The following is a 24,403-nucleotide window of genomic DNA, read 5'->3' on the forward strand; positions in this document are numbered from 1 at the left end:
ACATTCTTAATGAAGCACAATTAGCTGCTGAAAATATGGGTATAGAACTAAGTTTTCCTGAAGATGGAAAAAGAGGAAGAGGTTTCATGATGAAAGTAATTCAGAAGACACTGACATGCAGCAGAAGATATCTTTAAAAGAGAAATGTTTACTACTTTAGACTTCGTGTTAAATGACCTACAAAATTTCCTTGAAGCACATAATGAAATTCTTAGTTTATTTTCCCCAGTGTTGAATCATATTTCACTATCCACAACAGATATTGAAGAAAACTCAAAAGATCTTGTTGAAAAATACCCTGATGAACTGTCACTTCACTTAAAAGATGAATTATTGCATTTGAGAAAAATTCACAATTCAATGTTTCAGAAGGACAAGGAAATTCTTGCACTGATGCTTCTAAATGAAATTTATTCTAAAAAACTGCAAGCTATTTTTGTGAGAATTTGTATTGCTCTGTGTATATTCTGTACAATTCCAGTAATTGTTTCAGAGGCAGAAAGAGCTTTTAGTAAGCTGGGAAATTAACTGAAAACTTGGCAGAGATCTATCACAGAACAAGAACACCTTAACTCTCTTTCTCGTTTAGCTATTAAACATAAACTGGCTTCAGAAATTGATTTCAGTGATGTAATAAATGATTTTGCTTCAATGAAAGCCAGGAAAATAAACTTAGATTAGAAAAATGAGCTATAGTTTATAGCTAACATATAGGTCATTGTAAATTATACTCATAAGTATATCGTTTATTGTTCTATTATGTTTAAAGTGTAAATAGTGCAAAATTTTATAGTTTATATTCTACATAATATGATTAAGTTCTTAGATTTTACTTTTTGTAAAACATAAATAGCAGTAGGTCTACAAAAAGGAGTAACCATAGAAGAAAAAAATTCGATCTATTAGGTGAGTGAAAACAATTCCTGGTTACAACTAGAGTAAGTTAAAACATTTGGTACCTAGGTCCAGAGTTTAATCTGGGAGGTGGGGGGGGGGTGTCTGCCAGCAACAAGTAGGATTATACTCCAAACGATTATGAAGATACAAAGAATGCACAGAACGCAAATTACAGAATAAAGAATTCTACATTAACCAGTGGTTTAGTTGGACTGGAAAGCATTTCGGAAAATAAAAATTATGCAGGTCAGAAACATGAGTATGGCATATTTGACACCCAGTACATGTCCATTTGGCACTTGCTAAATTGAAAAGAGAGTTCCTGTAAATATTTTTTTCCAACTAAAACACTGACATTAACAAACATAAATTTTATAGAAAACAAAACAACCTAAAAAGATCAAACAATAGATTATCCCCAAATGAGATCACAAGGTTTTGGTCAGATATCTGAGAGAAAGAAAATAATTAATTAAGAAATCAACACTGGATGACTGAAGAAGAGAAAGGATTTAAAACAACAGAAAATATGCCACCAATAAACATAAAAACAGAAGATGTGACACCTGCCATTAAAAAAAGCCCTAAATTGGAAAGCAGCTGGTCCCTATGGGGTCCAGCATTTTTTGTACAAGAAATTTACGAGCATACATGATAACTTGGCAAAACAATTCAACAAACTTATTAACCATCCTGGAAAACCCCCACAATTCTTGATAAAAAGTAAAACATTCCTTTAAAAAAGGAAGAAAATGCTGATGAGTCATCAAAATATAGATCTATAAACCTGCCTACCAACTCTGTACAAAGTACTAACATCGATATTAACACCCAAAATTAATAAACATTTAACCACACACAATCTATTAACAGAACACCATAAAGAGTGTTATAAAAACTCCAAAGATGTAAAGACTAAAGACTAAATAATAATTGGCTCTGTAATAATAGACCAGACCATCAAAAAGCAAAGGGATCTCAATATGGTCTACATTGATTATAGGAAGGGCCTTCGACTCTATTCCTCACACGACTGCCTTTTAGAGGTACTCAGAATATACATTATAAATCAAGTAGTAATAAATTTTTACAACATGTTATGAGGTATTGGAGAACATTTCTTTATATACTAAATGATGGTATCATAAAGCAATCAAATGAACTAAAAATAAGAGATTAATTTCAAGAAGATTCCTTAAGTTCACTGTGGTTTTGTTTGTCCCTCAACCCCCTAAGTAACACCATAAAAGCCACCAAGTATGGATTCAACATCAAATCCAGTATCAAAGAAATCAGCAAGTCAACCATCTCCTGTATATGGATGATCTCAAACTGTATGCTAAATCCAAGGATCAACTTCAAAAACTCTTTGACATTACATTGAAATTAGTAAAGCCATTCATATAGACTTTGGAACAAATAAATGAATATTCTCGAACTTGAAACAGGAACGTTGATTGAGAATGAAGGGTTGCAACTACCAAATGAAAAAATAATGGAATGTCTTTCCAAAGAAGAAGAATATAAATACCTTGATATTCTACAACCACTCTAATGTAAAAGAAAAAAAAATCCCAAACAAGATTATGGCAAATATTAAAGACCGAACTAAGTTTTTCTAATGAAGTAAAAACTATTAACACTTACTCCATACCAATATTAACATACTCATTTGGACTAATAAAATGGTCACCAACAGATCTAGAGGACATTGATAAAATCATAAGGACCTATCTCACCAAACACAATGTGTCATCTTAAATCAGCAGTAGAATGCGTAACTCTAGCAACACAGTTAGGTGGAATGGGCATCCTGCAGGTCAAAAATTTGCATGCATTCCAAATAACTACCCTCAAGCAATACTTTAATGACGAAAGTGAGAAAAATCACATTTGATATGTAAAACACTCTACTGCCACAACAATTCAGTATTCAAATCTAAAATGTAACATAAATGAAGTCACCACACATGACCAAGTAGATCATTGAAAACAAAAAGAAATTCATGATGAGCCCCATATGTATTGGATAAGAAGAAACAGATAAAAACTCTTAAAATCTCAGACTGAAAAAAGATTACATATTCTGAGAAACTAGCTATCCAAGACAGAGTTGTTCCTACAAAATGCTACAGGAAATACATATTGAAAGAAAACATAGAAGACACTAAATGCCAACACTGTAGCAAACACACAGAATCCATAGAACATATAAGTGGATGTACTACGCTAGCTAATGTTGACTATCTTCAAAGGCACAACAATGTAGCCAAAATCATCCACAAAGAGATAACAAGCAAAACTTAAGTTTAGCAGCGAATTAGCTCGTCACTACAAATATATGAACCCCAGGATGCCCTATAAAACGAAAACTTTAAAATATATTGGGACAGAGAAATCCGGACAGATAGAAAGATTCAAGCCAACAGATCAGACATACTCCTTTTCAACAAGAACAAACAAGAAGTCTCAATAATAGACACAGCAGTACCCCCTACATCACAACCTACAACACATGTATGCACAAAAAATCAACAAGTACATGAAATTAGCCACAGAAATAAGACGTGGAAGGTCATCACAGTCACCATACATCCAGTAGTACTCCCAACCAATGACATCATAACGAAGACATTAGTCCAGCAGCTACACTCTACATCTGCAACATATTTTACCACTACTTAAAAAATCAGTAATTTTAGACATATGTCACATTATCCAGAATTTCCTAAAAGCTGAATAATTTGTGATACTTTATTTAAATCCATATCATTGATATGATTATGATATGATATGATATAAGATATGATATATTTCTACATCAAGTTTACTGGCTATTGTTCGCCACCACATTTCTGTATATGTGCTACCCATACATAGTCTTGTTGTTTAAAGCGCTTTCAGAATAAGAAGGCATATAAGGCGGAGCTAGTTCAGGCCCGTCTAGCTCGACTAGCCAGTACCAGTGAAGCAGTGTTGCCTAGTTAAATCGTCGTGAATTCTTGCTGAAGCATCGCGTATTAGTTTCTTTCTTGCGCGCACAATATTTATGGCTAGGAATGAATTTTAAGCTGTGCCATTCGAAAGAGCTCCGAATTCTGAATCCAACTGTTCAAGAATGGCAATTGTATGTCAACTGGCTTGCGTGTTATCGCTTTAAGACTAAACAGAGATATTCAACCTACAGCATTCAACATATTTTGCTCTGAAGTCCCTCTCTGTAAACGAAGATAGATTCTGTTTATTTTCAAATTCAGATGTGGACTGTTTTCTCTTGTGTGATGTGTAACTTACCGTAACAATTTCTCTTGAAGGGATTGCAATTGGCTCTGGTATTTCATCTGTTATACGCAAAAGGATAGTCCTACACTCATAGGCGAGGAATATTATATTTTCTGTATTATAATTTTTCTGAAGGACTAGCTTATGATCCAGTGCGTGTCAGTTTTTCACAAACAAAGAATCTGACTGCAGAGGCGTGTGGTTTAGAAGTACATACGTTATCTCGTATTCTGGGACAGGGGAAAGAGATAATTCAAATAGGTGGTATACTGTACCTATATTTACCTCTCCTGGAAAATAACGCAAAACGTGTTAATTATTTGACGATTTTTGGAATCGTGTATTACTTCATCGTACTATATTTTAAATAGACTATATTAGTAGTATGTGTTAGCAGTGACATAGAACATGGAAAGCAAGAAGAAAGCTGAGAAAAACCACGGATACGATTTTCACTTTTCATTGGAATATTATATATGGTATAAGACGAAATACTGCTTAAACATATGAGATATTTGGTTGATATTGCAAACATAAACACTCCTGCCTCTTTTTCGATGAATTATACGAAGAGTATTAACAACATTCTTACTTAAGAGCATTAAAAACTTTATAAGATTAGCAATTTAATTACATTTCACTTTTAAAATAAATACAGGCGGTCCACACTTGTGGAGTAACTGTTAGCGCGTCTGACAGTGAAACCAGGCGGGTTCGATTTCTGGTCGGGTTGAGGTTTTTCTGGAGTTTTCCCTCAACCCAACATGAGCAAATGCTGGGTAACTTTCGGTGCTGAACCCTGGACTCATTTCACCAGCATTATCACCTTCATCTCATTCAGACGCTACATAATCTAAGATGTTGATAAAGCGTCGTAAAATAACCTACTCAAAAATATAAATAAATACAGGAATGCTAGAAACGAGGAGATTTTATAATTCCAAAACTCAGTTTCTATTTTAAAAACCTTGCGTTGTATGTAATATGTTACATTATATACATTTTTCTAATATACTAATTTACCTTCAATATATTAACGATATTATTGGGTTACGATTTTCATATTCACTTACATATAACTACTTTCACTCGTAGGCTTATACTGCCCAGGCGAGTGATAGAACATACAACCCTGGACCTCTAGGTAGATATAAGCTTAAGGATTAAATGAAGTTAGATAGGCTTGATTTAACAAAGTAAAAGAACGTAATCTTCAATTTCAATATGACAACTGAATTAGACCTACAGATATGCTTATATTCTTATGGCCAGATTCTTAGCCAGACTATAGAATCCTGGACCTCTAGATACGTAAACATTAGAGAATAAAATAAAATTAGATAGACTTAGTTTAACAGAGAAAAATAAAATAATCTACAGTTTCAGTATGAATACTGAATTATGTATGATCACATATTATGCTTACATTGCATTATAACCAGATTCGTAACAAGAATATAGAACCCTGGACCCCTAGGTAGGTATAAGCTTGAGAATTAAATTAAATTAATAGGCTTCATTCAGCAGAAGAAAAATAGAATACTTCTTAACTTCAATATCAATACTAAATTACGTATCTACAGATGTGTTTACATTTTATTATCGCTAGATTCGTAGGCTGCCCCTACAAAGTAACTTTATCTCATCTTTCCTCTGGAGAAATAAACAATAATAAATTCAACATTGCTGTACAAGGAAGTCTGAACATTTGGATAAATTTTCTCGCCCTCAATTTTTTCAGGATGGTATTTCCACATGTCAGATAGTGCAATAAAATATGCAGCATTCTTTATTTTAAATTAAGACATTTTTGTCTGACATTAGCATAGTAAATTTCTACATATCTGTGTCACTTTATTTCGAAAGTTAGTGACTCCAAAATTTACTGATCTGTGAAGCGAAGAATTAATAAAGATTGGGATGAAAATTACTTCAGTAAGGGTAATTATATTTAAACATTACACATAAAAAAGTAACAGATCTCGACTTGCACACTCGCTGTAGCCAGCAGTGACTGATAGTTTCTGTCCTTATCTGTTGTTTCTGTCTTCCACGTCTCGTGCACCGTGTGACAATATCGCACTGTTGCTAATACTCGATTGTTAATAAGTATTTAATGAATTTCAATCTTAAGGCATATAAACTTGCAAATGTTTATTTGCTATTTAATAACAATATATGAACGTTTTCGCCATTTAGGGCATCTTCAGATATAACAAAACATATTATCTGGACCTATAATAGTATATTATGCAAATAACAAGGAAAATAGAGAACAATATATGTGATACATGAAATTCATGAGCTTTATGTAGATATAACATGACACAGGATGAATATTGAGATAATCTTTGAATTTGAACTTAGACTGGACGAATGTTTTATTTTATACATATAGCTCATGTTACAATTAATGTACAATGTTTAAAATTTGTCAATGATGTTAATTTTAAAATTTACAATGATGATAATAAAATATTTAAAGTAATCATGGCTGAAAGTTGTCGTAAGTTACAAGATAGTATGCGTAGTTAATGTTCGTGTGTTTTGTAATTATTTCACTTAGAGAGGCCGTTGGCATTTGAATGAATGTTGTTTGACGTTGATGACTACTTTACAATTGATATACAGTGATTAAATTAGTCAATGTTAAAATTTAAATTTTATAATGAAGATAATAAAATATTTAGAGTAATCATGGCTGAGAATTGTCGTAAGTTCAAGATAGTTTTCGTAGTTGATGTTGTGTGTTTTGTAATTGTTTCACTTAGAGGTCATTGACTTTGAAATGGCTACTCTGATGTGATGACATCCTATTACGTGCTCTCAGGTTTATTGAAGTATATAAATGAAGGAGTTCTATAAATTTGTATGTACTAGTGTTGTAAATTTTAAAATTAACATCATTGACAAATTTTAAACATTGTACATTAATTGTAACATGAGCTATATGTATAAAATAAAACATTCGTCCAGTCTAAGTTCAAATTCAAAGATTATCTCAATATTCATCCTGTATCATGTTATATCTACATAAAGCTCATGAATTTCATGTATCACATATATTGTTCTCTATTTTCCTTTTTATTTGCATAATATACTATTATAGGTCCAGATAATATGTTTTGTTATATCTGAAGATGCCCTAAACGGCGAAAACGTTCATATATTGTTATTAAATAGCAAATAAACATTTGCAAGTTTATATGCCTTAAGATTGAAATTCATTAAATACTTATTAATAATTTACCAGGCATATTGATATATTAAAATGAATTGTAAATTAATACTCGATTGGCATAGGCCATATGCCTTCTTATTCTGAAAGCGCTATAGTCAACTATCCGAAGACAGGTCTGGACCCCACAAGTGATACCAAGTAGGCACAACTTATGAGGCAACTAGCCAGGATAATGGAGTGGGGTGATCAGTTCCTTTCCCTCTACCCATAGCCTTCTAATTACAATGTACAGTAGCATGCAAATTAATCTGAACACAACATATTTTTACATTTTCTGTCATTGTTGGCCTCACAGCTGCTCATACCACTTTAATTGATATCTGTAGTACGTGTAATTCCATTGTTAGTCTGTCATTTTTTTTTATAATATGTGACATTTTGCCTGTCGTTTTGTACTTATAAGCATTTCAGTTGTGTTGAAGACTTAATACTGCAATCCTGTGTACATTCTGTCGTCTTCACAAATGGATATAACTCCACGAAAACGGACTAAAATTATAACATTAGCAGAGTATTCTTCTATGACACAGAGGCAAATTGCTGCAGAATGTCACATCGGTTTGGCTACTGTTAATTTGATCATAAAACGATACAGGGAGACTGGATCCATCACACCCCAGAAAAAAGGAAACTGTGGCCGGAAAAGGAAGACTTCACCTGCAGATGATCGTTTAATTGTCAGGAAAAGTAAATTAAATCCTAGACTAACTGCTGTCGACTTAACCCGCGAGTTAATGGCTACCACTGGGGCGGATATTCACGTCACAACAGTGCAGCGTAGGCTTTTGGAAGCTGGACGAAGGGCTCGTAAGCCTATTAAGAAGCAACTGCTAACCCCTGTTATGTGCAAAAAACGCCTAATGTGGGCAAAATTACGTCAACACTGGACAGTGAATGACTGGAGGAATGTACTTTTTTCTGATGAGTCTCATTTCGAGGTCCACGGCCACCGTGTTTCTTACAAATGGAAAGGATCCGAAAAAGTAACAGCAGCTCATCTCCAATAAATACCCCCCTAAAGTAATGTTTTGGGGTTGTTTTACACATGAAGGGCCTGGAGCATTAATACCTCTCAAAGGAATGATGAATTCTGACAAATATATTCACTCATTGGAAACCAGAATCGTACCCCAGCTGCAAAAATCATTTCCGGATGGCAGAGGTGTGTTCCAACAAGACCTGGCACCATGCCATACGTCTCGAAAAACTACAGAATTCAACAAGAAGAATATTCAGGTACTCCCCTGGCCCCGCAACTCACCCGACATCAACCCCATTGAGAACTTGTGGTCAATTTGCAAAAGAAGAATGCAAAAAAATGGATTGTTCTACAAAGGAGAAGATGATTTCTGCCCTCATTGATGTATGGTTTCGCGATGAAGAAATGAAGAATATTTGTGGGAAATTAGTGGAATCCATGCCAAATCGTCTCAGAGCTGTTATTAGGAACAAGGGAGGCCACATAGATTACTGAGGTATGTCTTAGCTCCTTTTTTTATCCCGTTTGAGTGTTTTTGCATAATTAATTACGTTCGGATTAATTTGCACACTACTGTATATTATTAATCTCAACATAGACAAACCTACCAAAACAATTCAGCCACTTGTCTCCGTTCTATTTATACCTTCAAACTAGCCTATTTTATTTTCTAACTCATTCCCCCATAGCAGCACCTTCTCCATTCCCTTTCCAGTTACCCTCAACTCTTCCAATAAAGTCTGTCTGTCATTCATGCTCTATTAAACTTTACTTTTCTTCATGCACTGCTTATCTTCTAAACATTTTCACTATATTTTCTCTATACTACTTTTGTTCCTTACTCTTGATTATAAAGCATTTTGATTTTCCTTTTTCTGTCACTTTCCACATATCTCCTACCTTATTTTCACTTTACACTTAATATTCTGCCTCGTTGTAACACTATTTCACTATTCTTTCCCTCACCATAATCACCATTCTTCACCCACTAATTATTCCTCCTCACTGTTACCGTTTGTGCCCATGTCTCCTGCAGCATCGTTTAAATCCATATTATTAAGCCATGTACCATTCTTTTGCTTTAGAAAAATTAGAAAAATCAACTCAAATAATAATAATAATAATAATAATAATAATAATAATGCCAAATAATGCCAAATAATAAAATATAAACATAACTGCTAACTATTGGCTCTTCCACAGCTTTTGGAGGTACTGTGATGGAGGTTTTGATGTTTTCTTTTAAATACCCAGTCTTCAGCCACAGTTTCATTGTATTGACGTTATTAAATTGAAAATGATGCTCTAGTCCATTGCTTGGCAAAGGAGAATTCGTGAATCCCTGTGATTCATGACCTTCAAGCGGTGTAGATATACTTTCCACAGAGCATTCCTCCCTCCCATGTGTCCAAGAAGGGCAGCAGCAGTGGAGCAATAGCTGTGTCTAAACCTTTCACTTTGAAGAAACGAAGGTTTCTGGTGGAATGGGAGGAAAATTTCTTCTGTTGTGAAAAAGATGATGAAAGAAAATGCCTAATTTGTAATAAGCTAATATGGATAACCTGAAAATTGAATTCAGTGGCAGATTCTGAATTTCAGGGACATGGAGAATGATCTTACTGTGTTTGTCAACCCTTTTTCTGTAGATCTAACCAGTGCAAGAATTAACTTGCAATGTGAAATACAAACAGACTTAGTGATGAAAATGAACTGCAAAGATTTAGTGGGTGGGAATTTATTTGCACAATTGTGTAAAGTGAAATATAAGCGTCTGAGAGATTTTACTGTCTCTCTTACAGAAATATTTAGCTTCATATACGAGTCATTCCACGTCAAATCGCACAGCAATAAAACACGACCTTCTCGGAAATGGTCGAATTTTTTTTCATGAATTCCAGACATCAAATAAGGAGACCCGTATTGTTTCATTTTCACAATTACTAATTATTTGTGTAGTTATGACTATTTGAAGGTATGCAAATTATGCGCGCACTGTTACATAAACTCACTTGGAACTCTGTGTCTACATATAATTGAGATTTGCGGTTTGGCGCATTTGAAAGACTAAATACAACACTTTTTATTACTTTAGGCCTATCACAAATAAATTAAAAATTTGGCCTATTTTTTTAATAATTTCTTTTTCAAAGCAAAATTACTATATTAAATAGCCAAGTTAAAAATCTGAAAAAAATATAGACTTGTTCGCTGATGTATTATCTGTAAACTACTGCATTTATAAATATGGGATCGGCACCCATACATTTGTAACAATTTATTTTCCGGAGGCATGCACGCGCTCGCGATGCCCAGCTAATGAACTGCTTGCAGCCATAGGCTAGAAGGCTGCCCGGGGAAAGTTTTACGAAATCCCCCGTTACATCTGATGTCACCATACTAATCATCAAATGATTAATACCTTAAGGAACAGTAAATATCTTATCTAAAGTTATTTTATTATTGTCAGCTCAGCTAAGAGGGGAAGCCCTTCACAGTGCTGTATGTTTTTACTGTAATACAGCAAAGTGTTTGATTATAGCAAGGCTATGTAAGGCAATAAACTTTATGGCAAAAAACAGATGGCAGGAGACAAAATATAGAAGAGAAAAATAATCAGTTTGGGTTTGAATTTCACAGAGTGACGTGACTTCTATACAACATGATCGCGTAATATATAACAAGTGTTTAAATCCATTTACCTTCCTAATCACGCTTTTATAAAGAAAAGTACACTAAGACGCGTAAGTCGCGACTTATTGATAAAGCTCAATTTAAAGGAGTCTTTGAATGTGCAAATATGTGATTCGTTTCGTAAAAATCAATCAATTTCCGGATAGGTCAGGTGAAATTATATGTGAAGCCAGTAGTTCTTGTGATATTAATAAACATGAATCAAATGAAAGTGCGGACAGAGAAAGTGATTATCCCAGTTCTTCTTCTAGCAGTTCTATGGATACAGTGCTAGAAATCACTAATATTGAGGAATTAAACAAGAGTTTGATGTCAATAGAATCCCCTATCAAGAAAAGAAAGCTACAACAAAAACAATACCCCCGTGAAAAGTTTCAAAAAGTAAAAGGCTCCCTAGCATGTAAAGTTTTTCATGTAGAAGATGCATAGTCATCCTTTCAAAAGTCAGCCATATTTCATTTTTGACGGAATGCTAAGAAATATACAACCTGAAAATTACATAGTTATTGCAGACTTTTCTGAAAATTATTCATTTGTAATACAAGATTCAATACTAGGTGTTCATTGGAACATATGCCAAGCCACAATACATCCTTTTATAGTATATTTCAAAGGAGATACAGAAATTTGTCACAAAAGTATTGTCATCTCAGAAACCATGAAACATGACACTGATCCCTTTCACTTTTTTCAATCCAAAGCAATCAATTTCTTAAAGCAAGAATTCAATGATATGAAAAAAATCATCTACTTTTCCAATGGATCAAGTTCATAATAAAAAAAAAATAAATAATTGCTTACATGAAGACGATTATGGAATTAGTGCTGAATGACACTTGTTTGCAATGTCGCATGGTAAAGGTCCATGTGATGGCATTGGAGAAACTGTTAAAAGAATTGCCACAAGAGCCAGCCTGTACAAGATCCTATAACAACACCAAAAAAAAAACTGCTTGATTGGTCACAAAAAACATTTCTAACATGTCATTTATATTTTGGCCATTGAATAAGCACAAAAACCACACTGAAAATTTGCAGGCCAGATACCACAATCTAAAACCAATAACTGGTACATTAAAATTACATTCTTTCATTCTGTTGTCAAAAACTGAAGATTTAGTAAAACAATTTTCTTTCAAGAAAGAAGGTAGGCGAATGAAAATTTAAAGTGTGAATGAAAAGAAACATTTAAAAAGCATAATGTACAAGTATCTGAAGATATCATAATAAGTAAATTAGCAGTGTTTCCTCGAGTGACTTGATCCGTACTGGGTGTAATGTAGCAACGTTCAGTCAATCATCCAGCGCCGATAAACCTCCCATGTCACTTCAACGCTTCCCGTCCACTGCTGCTGCACCGACCGCTACACATTGTGTCGCAAGTAATTAAATTTCCATTAAACTATTGGAGATCCCATTCTGATTTTTTCTGGAATTATTAAGAATACTTCAGTGCACCTAGTAAGATTTTTTTTAGATTTTTAATAGGGCTATTTCACATTGATATATAAGTTTTAAAAATTGAATTATAAAAAAATATTTGTAATAATTATATTAAAATTAGTTAGTAAATATTTAATAAAAGACAGTACTTTAAGCTTTTAAATGCATTTTTTTTTTTTAATTTTAATATCAATATCGTCAGAAATATGACTCTTTAAATGTTGCATTGTGCGACATTTTTAACGAATTTTAACATGTAATATTTTAAAAACATGTGGACTTAGGAGGAAATAAAAATACACTTGTTGGTTTATTAGAACCATAGAGTTGGTAAAAAAAAATATAAACGCAATCAGAAATATGAAGGTCAAAATTTGTATAATTTTGTGTCATTTGACATGGAATGACTCATATGTTTGTGAACAATTCTTTTCTGGAATGAACACTGCTAAATCGAAAGCAAGATCCTCTCTTTCAGATGATAATCTTTTGGCACAGCTAGATATAGCTGTTACAGACATTACTCCACATTTTGAACGTATAGCCAAAAGTTCAGATAAAGACGATTAATTTTTCTACTTCTGTTTTGTATTATTTATGTTTGTGGAAGGGGAAATTCAAATACCACTTCATCAAACCACAGTAAACTTCTGATTGTATGTAATAAGCGACAGTTCCCATTGTATGTAATAAAAGACAGTTTGCTAGTGTGCAATGTTATATTGCCTGTATTGATTTACTTCAAATTAATTGTATCTGTTATTCTGTACCTTATATGTTTGTTGCTTTAATTTTGCTCACCAGTGAAGTAGAGCAAGAAATTAACTTCTACTCTCTCACGTTCATTATAATACTAATCTGTCACTGCAAACGAGAAACAGAACTTCACCCCCTTCTTCAGTTTTGCCGTTAATGAACTGAATGTTATCTGGGTTGCATTCACTATGGATTCGGCGCAGATTGTTTTCTGCCCACCCCTGCTCTAGTCTGTAAGCACTCATAAATAAATTAACACTGTCTATAAATTGATTCGCTTTGATTCTTAACTGAATGCTTGCTGAACTTCAACTGAGTGAAGGGGCTAAGAAACAAGAATTGAAATGCAAGACAAACTTTCCAGATAATTCTTAGAAGATGTCGTCATTAACAATTTGATATGGAAGTACGGTGAAGTTCACAGAAGAGGTTTGTGTGTTTTGTGCTTCTGATCAATGCAATGTTCTGGATGTTTCACGTAGTTCCAAGAAATAGCATGCCATCGGAACTTCATAGCAGCAACAATATTATGTTGTTGTTCTCCTCTTACGTCGTCGGTGGGGAAAGGTGACAGGTGGCACATCACATGCACTTTGACATAATAATAACTTCAGAACACACTGCAGGAGCTCAATAATTTCTATTTGATGCTTACCAACACCTGGTTCATGACTGACTACATATATTATATTCACAGTTTTAAGATCTGATCACTTTTTTTTCTTTATCCTTCTAATTTTTCACAGAGCACAGTTTGGGAAACTATGATCTAATATAATATATTACGAGGCGCATCCAGAAAGAAAGTTTCCCTATTTTTTTTAAAAATAAGAACACACTTTCAGGAAAGCATTTATTGGCAACAGATACAGCAATGTTTCAGCTATTTTTCAACGTAGACACCATCAGAATTGAGACACTTGTCGTATCGTGGGATCAACTTTTGTATCGCTCTGTCATAGAACTCTGCCGCCTGTGAATGGAACCAGCGTGTGACAGACGTCTTCAGCTCTTCGTCGTTACCAAAACGCTCACCGGAGGACAGGAATTTCTTGAGGTGCAAAAAACCGTGAAAATCGCTGGGAGCAATATCAGGACTGTAGGGTGGATGATCAAACAACTCCCAGCCAAATTCCGTCAAAACAGCTGCTGTGTGCCGAGCTGTATGTGGACGAGCATTGTCATGGAGGAGCACAACACCTGCAGTAAGCATTCCACGCCTCTTGTTTTGAATGACACGTCGCAATTTTCGCAGTGTTTCACAGTAACGGTCAGCGTTCACTGTTTCACCTCTTGGAAGGAAGTCAATGAGCAGAATGCCCTTCCTGTCCCAGAATACCGTGCACATCACTTTCCGTACCGACAGGGTCTGTTTGAATTTCGTCCTGACCGGAGACCCACTATGCCGCCAATGCATTGACTGCTGCTTGGTTTCTGGGGTGAAGTGCGAAATCCAAGTCTCATTGCCCATGACGATTCTGTCTAGGAACTCGTCGCCATCATCGTGATACCATTGCAGAAATGTCAGTGCTGCTCCTAAACATTGCATTTTGTGTTCGGGTGTCAGGTTTTTCGGCACCCACCTGGCACACACTTTTTTGAACAGCAGGTGCTTAGTGACAATCTTATGCAACAAGGATTGCGATATCTGCGGAAAATGGATGCTCAGCTCCGTAATCGTGAAGCTACGGTTCTCCATGATGCACTGGTGCACCCAGCTCAACACGATCATCATTGATGAGGTACAGTCGCCCACTGCGATCTTCATCATGGACACTTTGACGACCTTCGGAAAACTACCTACACGAGCGACGCACCATCTGCTTACTCATGATGTTCGGCCCATAGACCTGACAAAGCTGCCGATGAATTTTAATTGGCACAATGCTTTGTGCATTAAAGAACTTTATCACCGACTGAACCTCGCAGGCGGCGGGAGAAGGAATAAGAGCTTCCATTTCGGACCACTGCTGCCACGCTACTGGCACCAGACGGGACCTGTCCAGCTGGCATGTGATTGATATGTCATAGATTTGTTACTCATGCACAATTGACACGGCTAATTACGTTTACTTTCAAGGGGAAAAAATCAGGAAACTTACTTTCTGGATGCACCTCGTAATTTATGAAAAGGTATTTATATATAATCGTTGCTCATCCAGTTTCAGATAACTTGTTCATTTGTAAAATGATGTCTTTTAAATTCTCTTTTTGATGCTAGATGAGATTGTGTGATTCAGTGTACGAGTCATTTTTATGGGAATATCTTTGGTGATAAATACTAGGCGTCATTGCTTGCTAAATCTTTATGGCCATATTGCAATGTTTTAGGTTTAATCTTTGAAGTTCGCTGACCACTAGATTATAGACAATCAAACTTTGATTATGCTTTCCTTTGTGTTTTCACAGCGACTGTACTATAGTTATTTATTCAACTATCCAAAGACAGGTTTGAACCTCATAAGTAACACCAATAAGGCATCACTCATGAGGCAACTAGGCCAGGAGATAATAGTAAGACTAGAATAAAATTTGCAAGTAGTCTCGAAGTATCAGAGAAACTAAATATTGACAACAATTGTGAAACTCAGAATTTTAAAAAATAAGCAATGTGATTTTTGAATAGAATTGATCTTTATTTTATAATTTTTTTGTGTATTTGTACAGCACATTCATTTCAATTTCATTTTTTTTTTAAGCTTCCTCATGATATGTCTCTCACATGGAATGTGAGAATGAACAGGACAGCTGGTTTTTGTTACAATCGGTGGACAATAACATCACCTGGAACCAAGATCCGTTCTTCACGAATTGTTCTTTCAGCTAAGGTTAGATTTCAGTTTTACTTGTTTTTCTAAAGTTGTATATATGGATATTTTACCTATATCCACACAGATCATGGTACTGTTATCTAATTTGTTTTACTGTGCTCACTGTAGAAGAGAGAATTCTACTTCAGTCGATCATTTGAGACTTGTAGGTTTTTATTCCTATAATCTTTTCCGAAGAAAATTTGTTAATTGTCACTAGGGGACGAATTCATATACGCCAAAAAACAGCAAAATATGCAGGATGTTTGCACTAAAAATAACAAAGTACTGGTATGTACTTTTAAAATTGGAAAGAAAAGAAACAACTTATTTTATTTTAAGAAATTTACTATTATTGATGGAGTACATATTTAAATACAAGTACTGTAAATATTTAAAACTTTTAAAGTTTTTTATATTCGTACTAAACTGTTGTCCAATAAATAAATATAGACTATATATTTTCTTCAGTAATCTTACTAGAGGCTTTGATTTATTTCGAGAAAATCAAAACTCGAATGGGATTTAATTGGCATTACACGATTAGAAGAAAGTATATAAAGATTAGAAGAAATAAAGTACTCTAATACAATAAAGTATCCACTTACTAAAAAACTAAACTGTCTTGAAAATATATTATTGTACCATCTCATCATTACAAATACTGTATTCTGCTAGATGGCAGTAGTGTGTTATGATGAGCTGTTCTCATGTTACCAATTGTGCCAACTATACTATCTTCATTGAACTCTATGGACAATTACTAGTTAAGAAGGCTTTGTTGATTCAGTTTCATTTTTATTAAAACAGTTACATTCCACTTCAATTATCAATATATATTAAAAAATCTCTGATACATGACTATCCATAATCTCATACAGCAAAAACCCAAATCTAAATAATATAAACAAGATAAATGATAGAAAAGTTTTAATTAAGGATGATGAAATAAGCATGAATCATTTTAAAAGGTACAAAAATATTATTGTAAGTACAATGTTGGCAAACAAACACATGGTAGGGATGTGATAAAAGCAAACAAATGCTAGGGAGGTAATAAAAATTGTAGGATAAGCAGCCATAATTGGTTGAAACATGTCATTCCATACTGTTTTATTGGTCAAAAGCTGTTCTCTTGTGTGCCAACTATACTATCTTCATTGAACTCTATGGACGATTATTAGTCAAGAAGGCTTTGAAGTACGATGTTGGCAAACAAAGAAGCAAATGGTAGGGATGTGAAAAAAGCAAACAAATGCTAAGGAGGTAATAAAAATTGTAGGATAAGCAGTCATAATTGGTTGAAACGCATCATTCCATACCGTTTTATTCTTCAAAAGTATGACATAGTAAACGTGTAGTAGTCAATGCAACACAGTTTTTCTGTTATAGTGGGCACCAGGGATTTTGGCAGATAGATTTTGTTAATGTGAACTCGAGAGCGAGTTACTCACCGCTGCAAGATCGGTTGTTGTCTCTGTCGCAGCTGGAATGGGTAGGACATAAGAGTAAACATGCACACCCGAGTATTCTATTGGACTCTAGACAAAAACTAAACAAATATTACAGTATTCTATATGTGTCTTTGGTACACCCAAGAAACTAGTTCGATTAATTAAAATGTGTCTCAATGAAACTTACAGCAGAGTCTGTATAGGCCAGTTTCTATCTGATGCTTTTCCAATTCACTGCGGGCTAAAGCAAGGAGATGCACTATCACCTTTACTTTTTAACTTCACTCTAGAATATGCTATTAGGAAAGTTCAGGATAACAAACAGGGTTTGGAATTGAACGGGTTACTTCAGCTTCTTGTCTATGCGGATGACGTGAATATGTTAGGAAAAAATCCACAAACGATTAGGGAAAATATGGAAATTTTCCTTGAAGCAAGTAAAGCGATAGGTTTGGAAGTAAATCCCGAAAAGACAAAGTATATGATTATGTCTCGTGACCAGAATATTGTATGAAATGGAAATATAATCTATTATATATATATATATATATATATATATATATATATATATATATATATATATATATATATGGAAAATATAATATGTTAATCATTAGTTAGTAGATAAGACTGAGTTTTACGAAATACGAACATTAAGAGATGGAAAATGGGAGGCAGTAATGATCAAAATAATTATACCATTTATTTTTTAACCAGCAGACGTGCAGCCTTTCAATTTAAAACAAAGATTCACTCATAAAATTGGGTTAGACTATTCATCTTATCTCTCAGAATTGTTTCTAAAATTGAGCCGTGCCCACGACCACGGCCGTTCACCTAGTACGTCACTTCATCCGTCAGAGCACTCTCACACGTCACAGTATAGATAGCGCTATCAATCCCTTCATTTGTTCTTTCCAAATAACCCTATTGGCCGGTTCATTACGTCTCACGAGGATAGAGGGGGAGAGAGTTTACCTGTTTTAATGGAGATACACGGAATGTCACTCGGGTTCTGGTACGCGGCAGATACACTTAACAAGACTTAGGCTCTCGTACGCGGGAGATACACGGAAACAGTTGGCTCAGATTCAAGCTCTCGTACGCGGCAGAAACACTTAACAAGACTTAGCATTTTGGTATGCGGCAGATATAGACAACGTGACTCGGGCTTTGTACGTGCTGGAGATAGATCAGTGGAGTAGTTAAATTGCGTCGTGTGTGTTTGGGATTTTAGTGGATCGTAGTTTGAAATATCGCTTGCTAGTGATACGTCTTGGGGGCAAGTTTTAGTATTTGCATCGAGTAACATATTTGTGAGATATATGTGTTTGAGGTAAATTGTATTGGGAATTATGTAAGGAGATATGATTTGAAATGTGAGTTCATGTTCCGAGACGGTTAGAGTGATAAGACAGCGATTACGGTCTCACATATGGTTTTAGTGTTTTCCCTGCTCCATTTTGATTGTTGCTTTCCTTCGCCGCTATTCTCTTATCATGTGCGTCGAGTTTAGTTGCTATTTAAATGATCCTTGAAATTGGAATTATCGTCCGTTACTTATTACATGCATCTGTCTCCATCCCTCTCTCTCTCTCCATTGGGTATTTATTTTGTAAAGTGCAGAGATTTGTGTTAGTGCTATTTGCACAGTTTATATGAGCAATATGTGCAATGGGTAATGTATAGTGATCTGTCATGTAATGCCTTATGCTGGGTAGAGTTTGTTTCTTATTGAGTGTACATGTATTTTAGTTTGGTTAGTCAGACTGAGTGGTATCTATGGTCGAATGGATCATGTATCAAGTTAATGTGCTGGCTGGGTGTTGTGTTCAGATTCATAATCAGATAGTTAATATATATATATATATATATATATATATATATATATATATATATATATATATATATATATTTAGAGAGTGGTTCATGAACATATGGTTAATAGGTTAGTCACTGACGGTCGAGAGACGGCCATATTAGATAGTATAATCACTTATAAGTGTGTTGGCCTCAGCCTTGTGATACATGATTTACATATCCTGGGGATATCATTTCAGATTAGTTTGTCCTATTTTCACTCATCTATTTCATGTTTATTGTTATTTCATTTTTCATTTATGTACATTGTTACTTATTATTGTTAATTATATTTATTTTACAAATTCACACTATTCATTTCTAAAAGTCTTCCACTGCGCACAACCAATCCTTTCAATGTGCCGTCCACCTGGCGAAAGCAGCCAATATAAGAAAGATAAAGAGGAGGAGTGGATGATCGTACCACCGCCCCCTAACAAAATGTATAAGGAATGTATAAAAGTTCAGTTTCATGTAGGCTACTCCCTTCAAATAACTTTTCAGTTCCCTCCCCCCATTTCCGAGGAGAGAGAAAGGTGATCCCGATTTTAAAAGTTCACTAAAGTATATTTAACTAGAGACGTAAAATTTAAAATGAAGGTTACTCCCTACAATATTGGTTAAACATTCTTAGATTTTTTTAAATACCATCTCCTAAGGTACTGATGGAAAGGCAGAAGGAAGTGAGAAATCTCATGTCATCCGATCTTGATGAAAGTCGATATCTGGGGATCTTTGCGATCACAGAATACGAATAAGGTATTATTTTGTCCCTGGTGGAGTGGGACAGAAATGGGTGAGAAATTAAATTAGATAGAGGTTTTAGAGATGAAAATTACGAATAATACTATTTCTGCTAATTCAATATGGCAGTTTCAGTACTATGAATTATATTTAAAAAAATGAAACATCGGATACCGCAAATATACATAAACACAGGTAACACATGTACAGTATTTAAGGGAGTATGTAACACCTTTCGATAGTAGGCCTATACATTTAGTAAAATCCAAAAATGTAATTTCTACATATTCAGAATGAATTTTGTGCTGGAATTTAGTATAGTCATCAGCCAATACCTCTAGATTAATAAACAACTTTTTAGAATCCATAAAATACAGTATTTATTGTGAATGATAATTATATTTTTCAATTGGTGCAATTTGTGCAGGGAACATTGGTTTCTCTGATGTTTTGTATGATTTCAAATATTTTAAAATGCTTTCTTCTTTGTTCTATTCACAATGTGCATGTTAAGAAATTATTGCCCTTGTAATATCCATTACAATCTTATTTTTTATACCTTTATATAAATCTAACTTCCGCAGCATGCAATTGAATCGCACTTTTTAGAAAGGCACTAAGTCAAAATTTGCCATTTTTATTTTTACTGATGAAATGATTAATACTTCCAAGGCGCACTGATTGACAGAGTAAGAAACTTAGTCAAACCTCTCCCTGTATCTTTAACATCAAGTTGATGTTTATATACGACACTGGTACACTGGTATTTATTGATGAAAATAAGTTTATTTCGCTCTCCTGAAAAATAGCATAATTTGACTTAGTTTCTTTCTAAAAAGTGCGATTCAATTGTACCCAATTAACCAAATTATATTTTGATCAATAAGAAGAACCGTAATTTTATTAACTTGAATTGTCACATGACCAGTAGAAGATCACTAGATTATTGCTGGACAAACCTTGTATATTGATCTGGTAAGGGTAGGATTAGAATTATGTATGTATGTATGTATGTATGTACATCAAATCCTACCCTTACCAGATATATATGCGCAATGCAATGCTTTTTCCTTTTAATTTAGAAAATGTAGGAGACATATTGTAAAATCATTGCGAACGAGTCATTTACATGTATTTAAGGTATTCTTTGAGTTGGACTGTACCGTAATGTGTTTCATAATAATAACACTAGCCTGCGAATTTCAACTTTGTGTTTGTTGCCTAAACTAAGTAACGTGATTTTATATAATGTCGATGTGCTCAATCCGAATTTTCAATCAGTTTGCTTCTATCACATCAGGTTTGTTTGCAAAATCACTTTAAATGTATTTTATAATTACGTGAATTTCATCAGATACTTTTTCATTTCACTTTTTTATTTCAAATTCAAAAACAATATTTAAAAGACACAACTTGCTGAAATTATGTGTATGGTTGTCCATACGTGTCACTAGAGTGTTTTTGCTTTGTTTTGTCTTGTTTACTTCACTATTGGATGTATAAATTAGCACAATGTATCACACAAAAAATTACACCACTTGCTTCTTAGTTGAGAAAGTCCTCCTGTTCCTCTTTCTTTTATGTTTCTCTTCAGGTATTTCACGCTTTAATATCCAACAATAATCACCAAGTATACTGATGCCCCCGCGTCCCTGGTACCTTCTTTCGAACTCCTGCAGATCTTTGTGAAATCGTTCATCTTACTCTTACCTGAAAAATCCTAGATTTTCGGCGAAATAATCTAGCTGAGAAAACAGGAAATTTTGATACTCATGTTACAACCAAATTCTTTGTATGCTTCAAGCATGTTAGCCACAATGTTTCGGTAATTAGGATCCTTGTTGCCAAGAATTTTAAAACAGCTTCACAAAACAATATCCATGTTGATTTCTCCTTTTCTTCCATAGTGTTTTTAAATGCTGCACCAGGCATGTTTTCTTATGTGAGGACCATTAAATATTGTGACAGCGACGTGAGATTCGAACTCACGACCAGCGTCCCGCAAGAGAGAAGATCGCGCGGAGCACTTTGGGATGGCGCGCGGTGGAGAGGGGAAAAGGGCCAACGCGGCGAGAGAGTGGAGAGAGAGTGCGCGCGCATCTGGTGCTGGTAGAGAGGAGAGGGCTCTGGATTTTTCTGGAGTGCCATCTCTAGAGACGCGTGGAACTTTCGAGGCTACGTCGCTGTGGTTATAAATTAAGGACGCGAAGGAACGACAGCAGTTTTCAGTTTTCAGTTGATTAGTGAGCCAGTCAGTGAGAAAGCCAGAGCAAGCAAGCCAGTCTTGTGTACCGGAGTTCGACTCGAGTGTGCGTTCGCAACTGCGTCAGCATCTGAAGGCCTGAGTTCGAGTGCAGTGGACTGCAGTTGGAGGGACCTGAGTTCGAGTACAGTGAACTGTCTCTGAAGGTCTGTGGCTCGAGATACTGTGAACTCGAGTGACTGAGATAGAAGAACTGTGAACTGAGAACTGGTAGTTCTGATTTGTAAATAGTGCTTTGTAAATATTAGTTAAGATTAACAGTTCATTGTTGTTCGTAATAGTCAAGTAAATTGTCATTGTCGTCGGTGGAGTGCTATACGAATACTGTGTTGAGTGAAAATCCAATTGTTGACGAGAGCGTTTAAGGCGAATTGTAGAAAGGAATTATCGTTGTGGCGATTAAATTACATTGTTGTCACTAATTAAATTTACATTGGTGTCAGAATCGGGACATTATCTACAATGGAGAACCTACAACTGATCCTGCAAGCCATCGCGGAACTGAAAAACGACATAAGTGCAGTAAAAGCAGAAATGAAGAACGATATCAGTGAAGTAAAAGATAACATGAACGACATGAACAGGCACATCAGTGAGGTTAAGAACGACATAAGCGATGTGAAAACGGAGATGAAAAGTGACATAAGTAAAGTGAAAACAGAGATGAAAAGTGACATAAGCGGAGTGAAAGGCGACATAAGCGGAGTGAAAGATGACGTCACTACGCAAATTGAAAGCGTTTCGGCCCACGTAGATGGAATTGTCGCCATCGTGAAAGACGAACTTAAGGCCGATTTGGATAAACTAAACCAGAATTTTACAACTATAAACGAGACAGTAGCCGAGTTGAGACAGGATGTAGACCATTTCGACGGCAAAATCCGCGATCTCGAGCGTCGTCAAGAGCAGATGAGTGAGGTGATGGACAAACACGCCGAGGAAAACAAGCACATACTCACGTTGATGGACCGACATGCTGAAGAAAACAAGCACATCCTCGCGTTGGTGGATCGCCAGGCTAAAGAACATAAACAGATAGTTGCCGAGGAGGTTCGACGTGCCATGCAAGAAGCGGCCACAGAGTTGAGGACCCCATATAGTGGCCCTGCGGAACCATCGCCTTCAGTCAGACATTACAACGTCAAGACGCCGAAGTTCGACGGTACGACGTCTTGGGCGATATTCCGTCGCCAGTTCGAGGCCATCGCAGAGCACAATGGGTGGACGCCAGCAGAGAAAACCACTCAGCTGCTGACCGCGCTTCAGGGACAGGCGTCGGAGATTCTTCACAGCGTTCCAAAAGATGGGACAGCCGGTGAGATAATGGCGGCCCTGGAGGGACGTTATGGTGACCATCAACTTGCGGCAGCATTCAGGACCTAACTAAAAACGAGGGTCCAACAGTCAGGCGAGTCCCTACTAGAATTTGCGATGGCAGTGGAACAACTGGCCCATAAGGCGCTCAGGGGCCTACCTAATGACTTCATCGCTGGAGAGGCGGCCTACACCTTCGGCAGCGGAGTTCGAGACCCGGAAATAAAGCAACAGCTACTCTTGGCAGAGCATCGCACCATCAATGCAGCTCTGGCGGCGGCCCTCAGGATGGAGGCAGCAAAGTTGACGGCGAACGTGTCGACGTCGCACCGGATTAGGAGCGTCGCGGCGGCCGACGTCGAGGAGCGTCAACCGAAATCACCCGAGCGACGAAGACGAGGATTGCCTACCTGCTGGTCCTGCGGCTTGCCTGGGCACCTGAGGAGGGACTGTGACCGATCTGGTCACAAACAGGAAAACTAAAAGGGGCCGATGCGATGAGGGGCACGTCGGCGCCGTCATCACCATCCCCTCGGCTGATCTTGAAGACGGTTAACAGAAGATGCGACGATGGGCTGATTGCTGACGGATGGATAAGAGGCCGCCCATGCAGAGTACTGGTAGACACCGGGGCGTCGCTCACCATCGCCAGACCGGAAGTCGTGCGTG

At 35.9% G+C, this 24,403-nt stretch overlaps 1 protein-coding gene across 16 annotated transcripts in view; it reads left to right on the forward strand.

The window, feature by feature from the left end:
• LOC138703320 (germ cell nuclear acidic protein-like) overlaps positions 1 to 24,403 on the forward strand; it is a 300,735-nt gene that overhangs the window by 181,374 nt on the left and 94,958 nt on the right. For 15 of the 16 annotated variants that reach the window (XR_011333103.1, XR_011333098.1, XR_011333100.1 and 12 more), the window contains one exon: positions 15,989 to 16,117. The exons of the other annotated variant lie outside the window; for it this stretch is intronic. Coding sequence is in view for 7 of the 15 variants with exons in the window: in XM_069831106.1 (XP_069687207.1) it covers positions 15,989 to 16,117 (129 nt within the window). In the remaining 8 variants the exon portion in view is untranslated. The remainder of the gene's footprint in view (positions 1 to 15,988; positions 16,118 to 24,403) is intronic. 16 annotated transcript variants of the gene reach the window in all.

Source organism: Periplaneta americana, chromosome 7 (genome assembly GCF_040183065.1).
Source record: "Periplaneta americana isolate PAMFEO1 chromosome 7, P.americana_PAMFEO1_priV1, whole genome shotgun sequence".
NCBI lineage: Eukaryota > Metazoa > Arthropoda > Insecta > Blattodea > Blattidae > Periplaneta > Periplaneta americana.